Source organism: Jaculus jaculus, chromosome 8, assembly GCF_020740685.1.
Source record: "Jaculus jaculus isolate mJacJac1 chromosome 8, mJacJac1.mat.Y.cur, whole genome shotgun sequence".
NCBI classification, from domain to species: Eukaryota; Metazoa; Chordata; class Mammalia; order Rodentia; family Dipodidae; genus Jaculus; species Jaculus jaculus.
The window spans coordinates 43849053-43868768 of NC_059109.1; the positions used below are offsets into that span (position 1 = coordinate 43849053).

Consider the following 19716-nt stretch of genomic DNA (forward strand, 5'->3'; position numbering starts at 1 on the left):
TTGGGGTGACAGGGGATAGCAATCATAAACGGGTGCATTTTTGAAGTCAGGCTGTTGGGACACCAGAGTTCCATCTCTCAGAAGCTGCAGCCAGAGAAAGAGAAAATCCACATGGAACTAGGCAGGGTCATTCAGGCTTAGATGAACTAGCAAGTCCATCCAAGACTTAATTGCCCTATTTGGATTTGATTAATCCTTCACAGAAGAAGCAGAGTCCATCTCAAACCCTCTTTTCAAAGAAGCCATGGACGAAGCTCAGAGAGGAAAGGTTATGAAGGAACAAAGAAAGAACACTTTCGAAAGGAACCCAGTAGCATAAGCCAAAGCCACCCAGTGAGGTGGTTATATCCTTCCTTCCATTCCTACAGCCCAAAAAAGGTGTCACCCACACATACCCAGTAAGCACAAAGGACCTTCTCAAGAAAACTGGAGTCTGTAATTCTGAAGCTGATAGAATGTAATCAGAACACTTCTCCACATACACTTCTTTGGACCAAAAACAAAGGAATCGGCTGGTAAACTGTGGATGAACGTGACTGGGCATTACAGGATCCATAACTTGAGACTAACTTGGGTTAAAACATAAAAATAGAAAGCTACGTGGCAAAAGAAATTTGTGGAATGAACTGCACTCTATGCCCGCAAATGTCAGAAAATAATTTTGCCCATTATGGAAATGAACATGAAAGACACAAACAAAAGACGAAAATAGTTTCTAGTGAGGCTGAATCACTACCATATCCTCAGAGACAAAAGAATAAATGGAGGTTTCCTAATGGGGGGAAAAAACCCTCCCAACATGTCACTTTTTACTCCAATGTAAGAAACACACAATTGTAAGTGGCGGGAAAATGGTAGGTAATAGGAATCAATGCACACTGATCAAGAATACTGAATATGCGTCACCACCTCCTGGATGATGTCACCCAGACCTGGATGTTTAGTGACAAGAGAAAAATCAACACTAGAGTGCGTTTTAGCAGGGATGACCACAGACATTCTGCCAAAGATCTGCTATGGGAAAGAAAGCACAGTGATTCGTTCTCCTTACTGGTGTCCTGGGTGGTCTTGTAGAACCAGGTACTCTCGTGGTCTCTGGTTGGGTGTGCGGTGGGAAGGTGGGTGTTAAAGATGTAAGTTCCAGGAGTGCTCCTCTCACTGGAGGACCCACTGCTCACGTCATCATCCATAGGGTTGGAGGGGTTGATGTCTTCTGGGTTCGTCCTGTATTCTCCTTTCTTGCTGTAACGGGTGCCATCACGGTTGACAATAGCTGGGAGAGAGAGGGGTACATTCAGAACTTCATGGCTGACACTTTTTGAGTATAGGACACAGTAGGTTGCACAACATGGTCATTTTGAACCGATTTTCTTTTGCATTAGAACACCTTCCTGGGCTGAGGAGACGCTCAGTGGGGAAAGCACTTTGTCATGCAAGTGTGAGTCCCTGGGTTCAGAACCCAAAGACCCACTGGACACAGTGGGGAGCATTTGTAATTCCAGCCCTCCTATGGCGGTTTACACCTCCTATGGCAAATGGGAGGTGGAGACAAGAGAATCCAAGAAGCTGACAGTCAGCTAGCCTGGTAGTCACAGAGGTGAACAGTAAGAGATCCTATCTCAGAAAAAGCGCAAAGTGAGGACAGACACTTGGAGTTGTTTTGTGAGCTCCACATGCACACCAGAACACATATCTCACTAGTGTAGGGTACAGCGGCTCATGCACCAAGACAGTACGATGTCTCCTTCTCTGCACTCTGGAAATGGAGGTACTAGAGAGCCTCCTGGTTTGAAACTGAGCTCAAGACAAGTGATCCTCAGTTTTCTCATCTGTGACGTCAGGATAATACCTTAGGCATGGGGTTAATATGAGCTGCTTTATGTGGCACATGGTAAGTAGTGTCCAGCACATGCTCCTAGCAGATGGATGCTCAATAAATGATTATCTTCCTACCTCTCCCTTCTGAAGTATGTGTAAACTATTTTCCTATTAATTCTATTCATCTCCAGAAAGAATTTTTTGTTGTTGTTGTTTTGTTTTTGGTTTTGTTTTTGAAGGTAGGGTCTAACTCTAGCCCAGGCTGACTTAGAATTCAATATGGAGTCTCAGAGTGGCCTTGAAATCACAGCAATCCTCCTACCTCTGCCTCCCAAGTGCTGGGATTAAAGGCGTGCGCCACTATGCCTGGCTCCAGAAAGAATTTAAATAGTGGATTTCATAACCCCCACAAGGAAGATATATTCACAATTCATAAGGAAGTGGATTTTTTTTTCCTAAGGGGCAATTATTTAGTTTTTTTTTTTTTTTTTTTTTTTTTAGGTAGGGTCTCAATCTAGCCAAGGCTGACCTGGAATTCACTAGGGTGTCTCAGGGTGACCTCAAACTCACAGAGATTCTCCTACCTCTGCCTCCCAAGTGTTGGGATTAAAGGCATGCATCACCATAGGCAGCCCCTAAGGGGCAATTATCTTCAGCATAAGCCAGCCCCTACTCATGGTTAGGAAATGAGTGGGTCTCCACATTGACAGAACTTGTGTCATCCTCTGTGAAATTCAGCTTTGAGGTTAACAAGTATGGATTTATGGAAAGATGCAAATCTGGTTTGAATAAGTAAATGAGCAGAATGGACCAGAGCAAACAGGTACAAAAGAATAATATTCATTATTCACCCCCAAAAGTATTTGCTGACATTAAGCCTGGGCCATCAGCTACACATGTGTGGACCTACCTGAATTATTTTCTGCTGCACTGATAGGACTAGAGATTCTTTTTCAAAAAAAATACTATATATTTTTACTTGAGAGAGAGAGAAAAAATTGGTGCATCAGGACCTCAGACACAGCAATTGAACTCCAAATGTTTGTGCCACCTAGTGGGCCCACATGACCTTGTGCTTGCTTCACCTTTGTGTGTCTGGCTTAAGTGGGATCTGGAGAGTCAAACATGGGTCCTTAGGCTTCACCAGCAAGCACCTTAACTACTAAGCCATCTCCCCAGCCCTAAAGATTTTTGTTCATGTAGCCAGCTTGCTCCAATGGAACACATGTGAACAAAACCTTCAAAGTCCCGGTCACCCTGACCCTGTCTACACTTGAGAATCTGACCGGGACACATTGTTGGCTGTCATGGGCTATTTTCTGTTGCTGAGGCTGAAACTACAAAATTTATAAAAAATGGAAGTTTATTTGGATTATGGTTCTTGAAGCTGTGCTGGGAAGTCCAGAAGCACAAGACCAGCATCTTCCCACTGTTGCATCCAAAGATGGTGGTGGCATCATGCAGTGAGATGGAGCAAATGTGCCCATCCACATCTCTCTGCTAACAAAGCAACTGATGCCCTCATGGGGCCCCGCCCTCGTGATCCTATCTAATTACCTTCCAAAGACCCCAACTTAAAATACCATGGACATGTGAATTTGGGGATTAAATTTCTACCATGAACTTTTTTTTGGGAGGGGGATACTCAAATCATAGCATTGACCAAACTTGTACAAATATTGACCTTGAATGAAATTTGGAAAAATCATGGAAATTAGGTGTCTCTTGAGCATCTATGATAGACTAATTAGGAATTCAAAACAGGGCCGGAGAGATGGCTTAGTTAAGGTGCTTGCCTACAAAGTCAACGGATCCAGGCTTGATTCCCCAGGATCCATGTAAGCCAGATGCACAAGGGGGTGTATGCGTCTGGGGTTTGTTAAATTAAAAAAAGAGGGGAGGGGAGGAATTAAATAGGCTGGCATATCACATTGCACACGGTGACCACCGGGTTGTAAAACCTCCTGTGGTTATTGTGGCACACAGGTCAAGGGCACGTTCTTACATAACAGCAGGAGACTGGTTGTGCATGGTCGCTAGAGGCTGGAGATTTGGCACAATGGTAAGAGGTACCTGCTTGATTTTTCACAGTCTAGGACAATCATATGCCACCACTGTGGCCCACTTGCCCTGCTGGGGTCTGGCTCTGAGGAAACAGAAATCAGTCCATAACACACAGTGATTCCAAAGAAACGGGACTCAGGAGAAAGAAAGCAGAGCAAATATGTTGCTCCAGTTGAAAATTCTGGTTTGGATTTCCATCTTCTAAACTAGCAAATGCAAGGTTTTGGTGGAGAATCAAGATGAGGTGAGAATGATCTACATAGTATTGAAACTACTATTAGGAAGTTTATATCTCCATGATCATCACTTATAGCAACCAGAAGACACCCACTTAGAGTCAAAATGCCCCTAACTATCCCTGGCACTGCCCAATCCCTCTCCAAAATAGAACATACATAGTTCAGGCTCATAGCCTTCCATAGCTAGAAGTTAAAAAAATAATATTACTTTTTCTTACATTTCAACTGATTCTTTTTTTTTTCTTTTTTTTAATAATTTTTTTGTTTATTTTTATTTATTTATTTGAGAGTGACAGAGAGAGAAAGAGAGAGAGAGAGAGAGAGAGAGAGAGAGAATGGGTATGCCAGGGCCTCCAGCCACTGCAAACGAACTCCAGATGCGTGCACCCCCTTGTGCATCTGGCTAACATGGGTCCTGGGGAATCGAGCCTCGAACTGGGGTCCTTAGGCTTCACAGGAAGCGATGAACCACTAAGCCATCTCTCTAGCCCCTCAACTGATTCTTAAGGTTACCTTCTATTTATGACAAGTGAGGTTAGTTTTCCATTTGAAGTTCTTTTTTTCAGAGTAAATATATTTTTAAGTAGGAAGAAAAAGGCAATTATATGAAAACTATTAAGTAAATGATACTGCTGTGTAGGCCACAGACATGCCAAAAAATGTGAAAGTGGTTTTCAAATGACAGAAGCTTATAGAACATCACAGAGGGTAAACCAGATAGCAGTGTCATGCCAACATAGAGAAAGGGGTAAGAATATTGACTCCCAGCCAGCCTTAGAAATGACTAATACTCGGTTCAAGTATAGACCTTAGGGAACACACCAGATGGCTTTCCCATGAGTAGGAAAACTCAAGGAGATAAGAAGAGATACATACTTATGGTCACAGGTCCTTCAAAGGAATTGGGCAGGTCTGTGACTGATGTGCAGTCTTCTTCTAGCGGAGCTGTGGGGAAGACAAAAAGAAAACAGCATGAAAGTTTAAAATAGTGCCTCACTGCTAAATATATCCTACTTGTCAGTGAGAATATGGTTTTATTATATGTACCAAATAATTTTCTTTTCCTGAAATAACTCTGCCCTTCATGATGCAGCTTCCTTTTTTTTTTTTTTTTTTTTGTCTAACTTCAGAAGTTCCTGGAAATTTACTAACTCCACTCAAGAAGCTTTGCTCATTAAGAAGCATATGTGTTCTAGCCAGGCATGGTGGCACATGCCTATAGTCTTAGCACTCCGGAGGCAGAGGAAAGAAGACCTCCATAAGTTCAAGGCAAACCTGAGATTACATAGTGAATTCTAGCTTGGTCTGGGCTAGAGCAAAACCCTACCTTGAAAGAGAGAGAGAGAAAGAAAGAAAGAAATTCATATATGTGTTCTGAGGTCAGGTGTGGTAATTACGTAGTCTCAGCCCCAATCAGGGAAGTTGAGGCAGGAGGATAGAGAGTTTAATGCCAGACTAGTCTACATAGCAAGGAAAGGAGAGACAGGGTATGTGTGAAAGACAGAGAGCAGGAGAGAGGGAATGGAGAGGGGAGGAAGAACAGGAAGGAAGAAAGGAAAAGAGAGGTGTTGGGGGGGGGGGGGAGGAAGAGAAGGCAAAGGATTTGCCTAACCAAAATATTTAATCGGTCATTTATTAATGTATTAATTACTTCATTGGCAACCAACATTTCTAAGTGCTCCTCATGGTACCTCTGGTTTCACTTTCTCTTACCCTCCATTATCTTCTACTCCTGCGCTGTCTTTAGGATCCTGGGCTACGCCTTGGGCTATGTGATCACCCACAGATGTTGCCAGTATCCTTCTAAGCAGCATTGTGTGACACCCTCAGATAACAGGTCCTGAAAGTCCCACCTTGCACGTTACCCCTTGGGTCCTAAAAACAAACGGTAGAGCAGCTAACCCAGCATCCCACTCATGCCCGGATGCTCCACTCAGTGACTAGCTTTTGTGCTGAGCTCTGAAAACTCAGACATCAGTACACTGCTGTTGCCAGTATAGAAAAGTTCAATCCATTTATGTATTGCAGAGTTTCGCTCTCCACTGGTTTCTAGAGACCAGGGCTCAGTATACAACCCAGGCTGTCTTTGTACTATAAAGCTCCTGCCTCAGACTCCTGAGTGCTGGGTTACAGGAGTGTGCCAGCAAACCCAGCAATATATCAGCTTCTGTAGTGTGTGCAATTAAATGTAAAATGACAAGTTATTTGATGGACTGTTTTTTTTTTTTTTCTAGAGTTGCATCATGGCAACAAGGAAAGGAGAGACTGATGGGAGGATGGGTGGATGTATTCCTGCATGGTTGGATGAAGGGATCAAGAAAGGTAGGGGGCAGACTGCTATCACAAGGAAGTATGTTAAACATCTTGCTAAAAACTTTTGCATATTCATAACACTGGACAAAATCAGAAGCTGGGAAAAAAAAACAGGTGTTGGTTGCTTTTTTGCTAATTAGAAACATCTTTTTCAATAGATAAAGAGAATGTCTCTACCCTTTTTTTTTTTTTTTCAACCTCATAGTGAAAATAACTGGCAGCTTTAGACAATCAAATTGGGGGAAAATGAAGTTTTGGGAAAAAAAACATTCCTGTAAAAGCTAATGTCAATTATTTTTTGTGGTAGGTTAGAATGCATGTCCCCCAATAGACTCAGGTGTTTTATTAAGACTTGGATTTCCAGCTGGCTGGCTCGAGGTGGTGTCACTGGGGGTGAGCCCTGGAGTCCAGCCCTGAGGTGTCACTGGGAGCAAATCTAATTTTGGGTGAAAGGTCTGCAGGGGGATCTGGGCTCTGCCTGGGTGTCTGCTGCTTATGCTGCCACTTCTGTGCCTTCTTGTGATGCTGACTGTCTGGTGGTGTCGCTGTGCTTGGATCTATGACAGGACACTAGCCTCTTTAGCCAATGTGGAACTTTCTTTGAATCTGTAAGCTTCAAATAAACCCTTCCTCCTATTAACTATGTCTGCTTCCGATGTTCATCCCAGCAATGTGGATCTGACTTTACTACCCTTCTAAAGGACAAGTCACCACATTGGTGAGGCTTGCCCTTCAAATACCTCCTCATACTTGTCCCATGTCACCTCTCTCTTTCATTTCTTTTTCCTGTGCACCTTGGCCTAAAACTATAGTGCTCATTTGACTTGTCAACAGCTCATAGTGTGTCTCACAACCTCCAACTCTTACTACCCACCCCACCATAGACATTAATAAGCTCAACGAGATGAGTAGTAATTATCTGTTTAGGCTACGACATTTGATGTGATGAGAATAGAAAGACACTGAATGTATATTTGTTGGAGTGAAAAACTCTCACAGGAAGGACACCTAAGATGGCTAACTCACTCCCAAGGGGTCTGCAAATATAAACAGATGAAGAGGCATGTAGATAAGCCTGGAAGGGCAGTGTTCTGTGTGGTGACTAAAGGACAGGCCATGCTCACTGACTCTCTCTAAGCCTTACTCAAGACAAAAGATGAACAGTGTCTGTCCTTGCTTCTGAGGCATTAGCAGGGTCCTGGGAGGAAATAATGTTTCTTTAGTTTTTATGGTTGAAACAAAATATCTCCAGAATTCTCTCAGGTGAAGTGAATGGCATGTAGCCATCCTGGGAAGTATCTTCCCTCTTTGTTTCAAGGTTGTCCCAACCTATGAGCTGCTTCTGATGCTCATAGGTGACATTTACCCAGAAGCAGGCCCTGGGTTATGGTTTCATGACACAAAGGATGTAAAGTTCTCCCCCACATTCAAGTCCAACTGGAGATCACAGTAGCGCACAGGGAGTGTCCAGAGGACAAATTACAACGGGACGGGGCCTGTCAAAACAGTGCGGCCACTTGTGAATGATGACAGTGCAGGCTCACACGGACTCTCTTCACGCTCCATTTCATCTGAACTTTCACAAAGAACTTCAAATCTGGCAGGGCAACCAAGGTGGATGGTGACCCAAATGTGCAATTAACATATTCTTATTCCCATGTCTGTTATGTGGCCTCATTAGACTGCATTTCATCCTGCTTTGTAAAATATGCACTGCCACAGAGTATGTAAACACAAGGACCGTTTAGAGAGACACTGAAGAGGGCTTCCTGCTGGCTGTATTATCAGAAGCCAAGGCTCCAGGGCATCCAAATGGCCAAGAACATCATGCATTATTTGGTCTAGCCACTAATCTCGGGCTCCCGTGTAGAAGGGCTCCTTTTTCCAGGACTGATGCATTGTAGGTAGTCCATAAATAAATTCTCAAATAGTTGTCAAATAAATGAGTGAGTGGGCAAACAAGTCAATGTAGAACCTTCCTCATGATTCTACTTTCAGAAGAGAATGAGATGCTATACTGAAAGCAAGCTTAACCAATGAACTTGAAGGAAGCACTTGTCTGTGGCTTTCCCCCAGAAGTCACCAGGCTCATGTTGGGTATTAACTACTGAGAGCTGCAGAAAGAACAACCGCACAGCCTCGTTCTCAGAGCCTGCCTTGTTTCTCATTGATGAGCCACAGAAATATGGCCGAGATCGCAAGCTCGCAGAGGCTGTCTGCTAAGTGTCACAATCTCCGAATCCCTCCTCCCGTCTTCCACTCTCCCCACTCCCAACTGGCCAGAATTGAGAATTCAAAGGTCTCACTCCCCCAAAAGAGTTAAGTAGGGGGGTTGCATCCAGTCTGGCCACTGCAGGTTCCTTCCCTGTATCCGATAATTCCCCATGAGGTACAATCTCCCCCATTCCTTCCCCCAAAAGGGTCTAAAACCCCTTTTCTCATGAACTTACTCTCTCTCCTCTGCTCCTGCTATAAGGTATGTGTACATTTCCCTCTCTCTCCTCTCTCTCTCTCTCTCTCACCACTCTCCTCTCCCTCTCTCTCAGCTTTTTCTTCCCTTTTCTATTTCTCTCTCCTCCCGTACTCTGCCTCCTCCGGCTGTGCTCCGGTCCTCCACTCGGCCTTGGCGTGCTCCTTCTCTCCTGCTCTATCTCTATACTCCACCCAGGACTTTCAAGGTTTCCTTCTACCTACCTCTTGCCTTTTGGCCCCAGCTAGGGCTCCCCTTCCCTTCTATCCCTGCTCCCACCCCCCACCCGCATCTACCCGCCCACTCCAAACCATGCCTCTCTTTCCTTGGCATAAATAAAATCTCCTTGCCAAGCAAGCTGTCTCAGTCCTTTATTCTGAACCTGACACTAAGATGCAATTGTTTTATTTTTTTTTCCCTGTCTCCAATTTACTGGGGAACACACCTCTGGGACTGGATCACCTGGTTGTAGTCCCCAGGTTAGGCTGAATTCAAAAAAAAAAAATTTTCCAAGCGATTCTTGGCACAGAGCAGGATGTTATCAGGATCTTTAGCTTACTTGATGGCCCCACAGCTGACTCCTAAACAAGCCACACTTAGGCCCTCCTCCAGTTTTTGTATTTGTTTTTACCATAATGCTGCTACAAGATTGTTAATTTCTTTAAGAAAAGAAACATAATGTCTGGTTCTGTCTTAAGCACACTTTACCTAACAGAGTACTATGCACACATAGTTGATAAGTTCACATCGTCTTTGAGCTCAAAGAAGACTGACATACAAGATAATCAGCCCTGGGTCCATATGGAAAGAAGAAAAAAGGAAAGAGCCTTAATTTTAACACTGGTACTTTTATATAGCCATTTTGGTATAAAAGACACCTCTAATACTTCTCAAGGTTTTCAACTGAACAAACACTGCCTGCTTCTCTAGGGAGAGGAAAGCTAATCAACATTGCCTGGCCCTGTTCTGGGGATAGACTCAACCTCATGGGCAAAATTAAGGGGGGTGGGCACAAAAGCTTCACAGAAGCCTGCCAGGGTCACATCAGTTCTGGGCCACGAAGCAGCGTGAGCTTTGGTCCTTTTGAATTAAAGCTCGCAGAACCTTAACTCAGAGTGACACCAGCTTGTTAATAAGGCAGGAAAATGTGGGAACACAGCTGTGTAATTTACTGCATACTTTTCTGGACAAGATTCAGCAAGAGAGGTGCCCAGAGACTGTGAGGATCAGGCTGGATCATGCCAGTGATGCACAGCGGACCCATCCCTTTACCTCTGACCTCTTGCTCCAAGATGGAACAAGCCCCACCCCTGGTACTCAGTGCCTGGCTCCTGTTTATTTGTTATGAATTTTTTTAAGATTTAGTTATTTATTAGAGACAGAGAAGGAGAGATGGAGAATGGGCGTGCCAGGGCCTCCATCCACTGTAAATGAACTCCAGCTGCGCCACATTGTGTATCTGGCTTATGTGGGACCTGAAGAATTGAACCTGTGTCCTTCACAGGCAGGCGCCTTAACCGCTAAGCCATCTCTCCAGCCCACTCCCATTTATTCACATGTCCTCTTGTCCATCATGTCATTAGAATGGACACGGTAGCTATGGATTACATCCTGTTAGCTTCAAGAAGACTCTTTCCCAATTATTTTTTTCCAAGGTACGGTCTCTCTTTAGCCCAGGCGGACCTGGGATTCACTACATAGTCTCAGGCTGGCCTTGAACTCTCAGCGATCTTACTACCTCTGCCTCCTGAGTGTTGGCATTAAAGGTGTGTGCCACCATGCCCGGATACTTTTCAGCTAATTTAACCTCTCCCATCTTTAAGGAAAATTGACCCTCCCCAGAAAGATGTGGCAAGTTTACCTCTCTCTACAGCTTTGTCCCTTCAGGGACACAGAACACTCAACCTGAGAACTGTGTTTCAGTTGAGAAATGAAACTTTTGAATGTTAGCATTCAAAACTCTGACATTTATGGCTTTGATAGTCTTCAAAATATCCTAAAGGCTCATGGATTTCACTGTGGCTTGACTTAGCAGGCATTTCTAGGCTAGTGGTTGGAAGAAAGTTGCATAAACAGATGGGAGCCCAGCACCTCCATATTCATGTGGCATTCTGACTCTCTAGAAGTCTCCACTGCTGGGTAAGGGGCATTCAAAAAGGTCAAGGGAAAGCCGGGCATGGTGGTGCACACCTTTAATCCCAGCACTCAGGAGGCAAACATAGGAGGATTGCCGTGAGCTCGAGGCCATCCTGAGACTATATAGTGAATTCCAGATCAGCCTCGGCCAGAGTGAGACCCTACCTCAAAAAAAGAAAAACAATAAAAAGGTCAAGGGACCATTCTATGTAATCCTTATCTTCTTTCCAGCCCCATATAGAATAAGCCATTTGACTGGCACCTCCAAACTAGGATTAGATCCATGTTGTTCTCCTATTCAGAATCTGCAGTGGTTTCCCAACACACTTGAGAATGAGTCTCCCCCCATTTTCTGGCTCCTGCCTCACCCTCCAACTTCATTCCCTGCAATTCTCCCCAGGCTTTTGTCTCCCTGCCTCCCTGGTGCTGTGAGGGCGGGACAAGCTGGCGCTGTGTGACTGCACCTTTGCCACGGCACACCCCTCACTCTGATCAGGCTTCTTCTGGCTAACGTGGGACCTGGGGAACCGAGCCTCGAACCGGGGTCCTTAGGCTTCACAGGCAAGCGCTTAACTGCTAAGCCATCTCTCCAGCCCATGATCAGGCCTCTTCTGCATGCGGCTCCTCCAAGGTACCTACCTGCCCTGGGCCCCTTTTCAGATGGGAAGCACTTTCAACTTCTTACACTGCTTTTTTATAGCACTGACCGCACTCTCTAACTTCATGCAAGATAACTGGTGTTTAATTGTTTGTCATTGGCCTCCCCAGCCGGGCACACATGCGCCAGGGCCCTGCTGTTGAGCTACTCGGCACTTGTTGGGCATGGAGGCTAATGGAAGCCCTCTCCAACCCACCCTGAGACTGAAAGGCTGTCAGCCAAGCACACTCTCACAGGCGACACAGATTTGATTCCCTTAGAACCTACCTGAGGCATTGAAGCAGTATGTGTCGTAGTAGGAGGTATTGGAGGTGAGAATGTACACCCCTGTGTTGTTGGCTGCGCAGATGGCGTTGGGGGTGATCCGCGGGATCACCACGTGCCCTTCTATGAACCCGTACCTGCCGGGGAAAAGGAAGAGGTCATTGACCTGCGTGGCTGACAAGTATACTTCATAATATCCCATCATATGGCATCTCACACAGTGCCACACTTCATTCCTCTCACCCCTGGGCATGTTAGAGGGTCAGTGACTTGAGTTGTGTGGAATCCAACGATAGCAGCCCAGAAGCATGAAAGAGACAGAGGCTGCTAGAGACAAAGTGATTTGAGTGAAAGACCGAGGAGCACATATTTTTCTTGTCTTTTAGATAAAGAAGATTCATTAACAAGATAAATGGCTTCAAATAAAAAGTTTGCGGTCAGCAGTGTCAAGTCGGGTTTTGCACAGCAGCAGGAAGTCCAGATCCCATGAGTGAGAAGTTAGACTAGGAACTTTCTTCTGACAATCAATTGCCATATATATTTGCAATGTCATAAAGTGACCCGTTCCTCTAAGACTGGAAGTGGCGATTCTTCATGTCAGCCCACAGACTTCAGGCCTGCTCCACTCTTCTTTCCTGCCCGAACCTTTCCTGCAAGACCTCCGCTCCTCACTCATGACTGCCAATGGGAAGCCTTGTTCCCTGGGACAAGCACCCAGCATGCATGGCCTCACAAGCATCCCAGTCACAAATCTATTGCCAGTGGGAATAAATTAGCCATCATTAAAAGGAGCTTGACAGCAATTAAATAAACAGATGGCAATGACCCATTTTGCTCAGAGATGTTTCGTAAACAGCACAGGCAGAAAATCCTCAGCCTCTCTCCCCACCCCGCCGGGTGTCTCTGAGAATTGGTTGGGAATGGAGACCCTTTCAGATACAGTCGTACACAGACTGTACTGCCTCACGCTGCACCCCAGGGCCACCCACTCACTTGTGACGCCAGTATGAAATACCTCAAAAAACGAGCTGTGGGTTGAGAACATATCACTTGGGAGGAAAGAGGTGGCCAATAAGAGCATAAAGAGGAAGACCCTAACTCCAGCAGATTTTTAAAAAAATAGTTTCAAAATATTTTTAGTTATTTATCTGCAAGAAGAGAGAGATAGAGAGAAGAGAGCCAGTCAGAGAGAATGGACGCACCAGGGCCTCCAGCTTCTCTGTGCAACTGGCTTTACACAGGTACCTGGAAATTGAACCTGGGTCATTAAGCTTTGCAGGCAAGCTCCTTAACCGCTGACCCATCTCTCCAGCCCTAAAAATCAATTTCTTTTTCTTCCTTTTTTTTTAAATTAGGTAGTTCTGAGGATTGAACCCAGGACCTTAAGCATGCTAAGCAAGGACTCTGCCACAGATCTCTTATCTCCAGCAATCCAGCAGAGTTTGAAAATGCAACTTCAGCTGCAGCGCGTTGCTTAGACCCTTTGAATCTTTCCTTCTGGGGCAACGGCTCCGAGGGGCCAGCACCCTGTAAGACCCGTGGAGATAAGTGTGGTTTGGAAACTCCTCAGCTCTCGGGTCTTGTTATGTCTATGTTGCAACAGTAGCTCGCATGACTAATTCCTCATTTCAAACCGACAGACTGGTTCCCCAAAGTCTCCTTAGCTTGGTGGTGGGAGAGCACACAATTAAATGTTAACAAGTCTTCAGGTAGCTGAGAGTTGCCACTAATCAGGGTGCGGCAGACAAACGAACAGTAGCTGCTGAGGCCAACCCGCCAGTGAGAGTGCCATTGGTCCTGTGGCAGGTATCTGATTCATAGCTACCTGAGGGAAATTATGGAACTGAGTTTTGCAACACTTAATACGAGCTATGGGTGCAATGATAGATTTCTTTGGCATAGGTTTTCTTTTTTTTTTTTTTTCTAAATCATTCTCCTCTGTGAAACCACTCCTTACCCCAATTCCTACACAGAGCCATTTCAGAATCTAATACGCATTCCCTTCAGAAGTAATAACTGGATTTTCTCATCATGCTGCCTGCCACTTTATGTTGTTTCATTATTTATGAGTTGGAGATATTAAAATTTATATGTGTGTTCATGACATGAGTAGGTTACTGCTCACAGTGAGGAAAAATAAAATCATCAGCAAATCCATGAATCCTCCTCCTTTATTCCTAGTGCCTTGGAAAGACTTGGTCATTAAAAGCTTGTTAAAAAATATTTTTATTTATTTGTTTGCAAACAGATAGCAAGAGGCGACAGAGGAGAATGGACACGCCAGGGCCTCCAGCCATTGCAAACAAACTCTAGATTACATGCACTGTTTTGCACATCTGGCTTTATGTGGCTACTGGGGAATAGAACCTGGACCCAGCAGGCTTTTTGGGCAAGCCATCTCTCAAAGCCAAGTGACTAAAATCTTACCCTGGGTTCAGACTAACCAACACTAAACCTAGACTCCTGTACGGACATGTAGTGTGATTCAGGACACTCTGCAAAATTCACCTAAGGCCCAGTTCTTTCATCCACAAAGTGGGGTTCTATAGCAGCTCACTGGACAGTTCAAGGGTTAAGATAAGGACGCACTCAAGTGGGCATCTGGGCTCTCATTGCCACAGTACTCCGTGATGGGCCGCCTGGAGGATAAAGAGGTCCTCTAGCGTGAGAAGTCTGTATTTCTTAAGTATGTCTTAACTGTATTTCATAATCGACCTCAGCTTACTAAATTTACCTTCTTAGCCCAGTGGCCTAGCCAGGGCCACAGTTAAACAATTGGCCTTGGGAATAGGACAGATGCTTTTTCTAACTACCCAGCCTTCATTGCAGCCAACAGGCCAGCATCCATAGGTCCCAGAGCCATTGCCCTTCCTTTTCCATCCTCCCTTCTTAGTTCTGAGCCCTTACAATGTGGGGTATAGAAGGCTCAAGAAATTGCTCCTCAATTATGTGACTGTCCTATATATATAAAACCTATACCAATCAATACAATGGCCACTGGCGAAGTGAGTGCTTGAGATATAGTTACTGCCACTGAGGAGCTTGTTTTAATTTAGTTTTAATTAACTTAAGTTTAACTTGCCAATGGTTATTCCATTAGACAGCTGTGTTCTGGCTCTGGTCTGTCAAAACCCGAGTCTCTGCTACCACTCATAAGTTGAATATCTGGTTCTACAGCCAAGGATGGGACAGATGCATATAACATATCTTTAATAGTTTCCACAAAAATTGATACAACTAGATTTTCCAAAAGCATCCTCTGTGTGTGTGTGTGTGTGTGCATGTGTGTGTGCATGTGTGTGTGTGTAGATACTAGATCCTGGTTGCAAGCACTATGGGGGAGGGGAACTGCACTACCTAAGCTGCCGGCTGGACGGGAATTGAAAACACACATGAGGATTGGCCACACCTCCTTGAGTGAAATGGAACCGCACCAAACACTTGGCTGTGGTCTCAGCGGGCTACCTCCATGAATGTCACTTGCCACAGAAACCCAAGGATGGGGCTCCTGCCTCTTGTGAGTATCCTGGAGCAAAATGGCTTGAGGGGAGCCCTGGATACCTTGTAGGAGCTTTCTCAGGGTTTTTAATCATCCTTTAGCTTCATATAGCATAGCTTTAAATTTTCCATGTCCTTTTATTTACTCATCAGACCAGAAAAACACACAAAGTCAACCAACGGCGAGGGGAAGGAGGTGGAAAAACACGCTTTGCACCAAGTCTGCACGGCCAAGACTCTGGCAGCCTCATATTTACTTTAAACACTGTTATTTGGTTTACGTTTTCTTGTGGTTCCGACAGCGCTGCCGCACGCTTCTTCAAAGCCAGGAGAGTACTGTGGGCGCGCATTAAGCCAGGGGCTTGCAACCGATATGACCTTAATGGTTTCCTCTGGCCTCCTCTCTGTGATTCATAAAGGTCTCTTCAGCCGACTTTCAATTCCAGTTGTCCTACCGGTTCCAGGTTGACTTGAGCCAAATTTCTAGGTGGAGCTGCCTCTTCAGGCAAGAACCCCTTGAGCCATGGCAGAGAAGCTTCCAGCTCTAAGCTCCACCCTCTGAACTAGGCCATAGACTTTCCCCTGGGGGCGCGGGGTGGGGGAGGGGTGAGGGTGCAGCTGGTTTCTTACCTGCATGTCTCAAATCCCTGATCCAGGGCCCGCTCCATCTGGGCCATGGTGGGCAGGGTGCTGTTGAAGGCCTGGCAGAGATCAGGTGCCTCTGTTCGAGAGATGCTGTAACGACCGTTCTTCTCCACGTGGAATACACCTGCATAGCGGCAGGTTATATTCAAATCTGTGGGATCAAACAGAAAATGTCAGTCTTCTGAATGAATAATTCATATAAAAGTCGATCCATGGTAAGAAGTTCACATGAGGGAAGATTTTAAAGAGGTCAAATAGCTAGGCATGGTACCATGTGCCCATAATTCCAGCACTTGGGAGGCTAAGGCAGGAGGATCTTGGAGTTGAAGGCCAGCCAGAGCTACAGTGGGAGACCCTGACCTCCCTTCCTCCATCGGTGAAAGCCAATGAAATGAACTCTGTACTGATACAGGCCTTCAAAATGCTATCTGGAGCTGGAGTCATGGCTCAGCAGTTAAGGTACTTGCCCATAAAGCCTAATGATCCGAGTTCCATTCCCCAGTACCCACTTAAAGCCAGATGCACAAAGTGGCCCATGTGTCTGGAGTTTGTCTGCAGCACCTAGATGTCCTGGGGCACCCATTCTCTCCCCATCCCCTATCCCTTCTGCTGGGCATGGTGACACACGTCTTTAATCCAAGCAGTCAGGAGGCAGAGGTAGGAGGATTGCTGTGAGTTTAAGGCCAGCCTGACACTCCATAGTGAATTCCAGGTCAGCTTGAGCTACAGTGAGACCCTACCTTGAAAAGAAAATTCATTCTGGCCTTCCACAGCAATAATAAGCTCAAATCTATGAACCCTTACTCATAAAGACTTGCCATTGATAGGTAGCTACCAATAAAAAGATTTTTTAAAAAATATACCCGATGCTTCAAAATAATATGAACTCACAGAAAACTGACAAAGTGAAGCATGTAATGAAGGAAATCAAGTCCTTGCCAAGAAAACTACAGTTTGCTTACTAAAGACACACACCCTTGAGCCAGTGAAGCCACACTCAGTGTGCAGGTTTATACCGGGAGTCTCTTCTTCACTTCATCTTACATTATGAGCATTTTCCCACAACAAAACAGCTATTCTGCACCGTATAACCGCCAACAACTTCTGGCTGCACTCACAATAAAATCCTTTTCATGGTCACGAACAACGGGATCTCCCTCTCCAGCCCGGAGCTGGCATGCTCCACTCTAAGCACATGCTTTCCTCACGTCCATCGGCCATGAGCTCTTTTGGATCTGATACGCGCTCCTGACTTCCCCTCTGTCTGAAATGTGGGCCTTTACAGAGTCATGTAGGTGGTTTGCTTTTTCTATTCTGAACTATAATTCTATAACCTGTCACCTTCAAGTCCTTCCCAATGCACTCATGTAGTTGTAGGCTGTCCTTGCCTGGCTCTGTACGCGTCGTGACTGTCTATCTCCTCTTACTTATTTGCAGCTCTGCTTCTAACACAATGGTTCCTGATGGAGGGTAGATGCCCACCAGGTACTTGTCAAATGATGGGACCGGGGACATGGCTCAGCGGCTAATAGTGCTTGCAGAATAGGCATGAGGACCTGAGTTTGATCCCCGACACCCACATAAAAATCCAGGTATGGCTGCACATGCTTACATCCCCAGCAGTGAGGAGAGTGGACACCAATGGATCTCAGAGGTTTCATGGTCAACCAGTGTGAAAATCAGCAGCTATGGGTTCAGTGAGTGACCTTGCCTGAAGAAAATAAGGTAGAAAAGCAGCAGAAAAGGGCATTCAACACCCTCCCTTGGCCTCCACACATGTGTGCATGGGACGTGTGTATCTGCATGCATCAAAGGCATGCGCATACACATGCCACAAAACAATTGTTTCCCCAAAACACACGTCTCCTATACTGACAGATCCAATGACTGCTATTTGCCAACCCCCGAAGAATAAATGACATTGAAAAAGATACAAAGAAATTCATCAAAAGATCATTACTAATATATATATATGTGTGTGTATATATATATATATATATATATATATATATATATATAGAGAGAGAGAGAGAGAGAGAGAGAGAGAGAGAGAGAGAGACAGGATCTACTATTGCTCAGACTAGCCTCAAGCTCTCTGTACGGCCAAGGGTGACCAGAACTTCTGGTCTTCATGCCTCCACCCCCAGAATGCTAGTACTGCAGGTAGACATCCCCACATCTAGTTCATGTGGCAGTGGGAATTGAACCCGGGGCTTTGTGGATGCTAGGCAAGCACTCTCCCAGGTGAACTACACACCAGCTAAAGACCCACCACTCTTCCGGGCCTTTCTTATCCCCAGTGTGCGCGTGAGTAAATCCCACCCAGCAAGCTGCCACTGAAGCTGCTCTGCTGAAGTCTGATTCCCCTCTGGGCACTTCTTTGGGTCAGTCTGACATTGTCTTGGGCAGTGGCCCGGGTGCCAGGCCAGGCACCAATCTGTATGTTTAAAAGCAAGGTCCAGTGTCAGACAGAAATGGCCTTCACAAAGAGTCTACATCCCTGGGTACATCTAGAGGATGTTGGGGAAACTCAACTCATGTACCAACAAGAAAACCAAGGCTCTGAGAAGTGAGCTGCCAGAGAAAATGGGCATTTCTATATAGAAGGACAAGCTGTTGAATCCACTCCCTTTGATGGCATTTCCGAGCTGACTGCAGTGGAGAGGAAGATTGTGACAGCAGGGTCCCTTGATGCCCAGCACTCTGGGGCTCTGTATTATACATTCTTTGCCCAGCACCCTAAGTAGTACGTTTATGTTGCATTTAAAAGATCAAGAAACTCGGGATGGAGGGATGGCTTAGCAGTTAAGCCATTTGCTTGCAAATCCAAAGGACCTAGGTTCAATCACCCAGGGCCCACATTAGCCAGATGCACTAGGGGTGCATGTGTCTGGAGTTTGTTCGTAGTGGCTGGAGGCCTGGCACGCCCATTGTTTCTCTTTCTCTCTCTCCCTCTTCCTCTGTCAAATCAATCAATAAATAATCAAGAAACTGGGTTGGAGAGATGGCTTAGCAGTTAAGTCTGTGAAGCCTAAGGACCCCGGTTCGAGGCTTGATTCCCCAAGACCCACGTTAGCACAAGGGGGCCCATGTGTCTGGAGTTCGTTTGCAGTGGCTGGAGGCCCTGGCGCGCCCATTCTCTCTCTCTCTCTCTCTCAAATAAATAAATAAAATGGTTTTAAAATTTACTTAAAGATCAAGAAACTTAAGCTCAGAAAACTGGAGCAACTTTCCCACTTCACAAGCTATGAGGTGGCAGAGCTAGAAATCCCCCCCAGGTCTTTTACACACCAAAACCCATGCTTTGAACTACCTGCGATGTGCCTGAGGGTCCTTTCACAGCTAAAGAGCAGGGAAGGGCACACCTAAACATGCCTTCAAGAAAACAAATGAGGACTCATTACTACTACTAAGTGCCGCAGGTGATAACTGCTTTCTCCTCCTGGGCAGCACGGTCCAAACACTGCAAAGCTGTATCTGACAAATGTAAGACAAAGCAAGAGAGATGAAAATTCTGCATTAGGGTTAGAGAAATGTCTCAGCCATTAAAGGAGCTTGGTACAAAACCAGATGGCTGGGGTTCAATTCCCCAGTACCCACCGTAAGCCAGG

General features: G+C 45.4%; 1 protein-coding gene across 6 annotated transcripts in view; it reads right to left on the reverse strand.

Annotated features, from left to right (window-relative positions):
- Cd44 (CD44 molecule (Indian blood group)) overlaps positions 1–19716 on the reverse strand; it is a 97475-nt gene that overhangs the window by 41895 nt on the left and 35864 nt on the right. For all 6 annotated transcript variants that reach the window (XM_045156301.1, XM_045156302.1, XM_004660809.2 and 3 more), the window contains exons 2-5: positions 16091–16256; positions 11966–12099; positions 4998–5066; positions 1052–1273 (exon numbers count right to left, since the gene is read on the reverse strand). In XM_045156301.1, coding sequence (XP_045012236.1) covers positions 1052–1273; positions 4998–5066; positions 11966–12099; positions 16091–16256 — 591 coding nt within the window. The remainder of the gene's footprint in view (positions 1–1051; positions 1274–4997; positions 5067–11965; positions 12100–16090; positions 16257–19716) is intronic.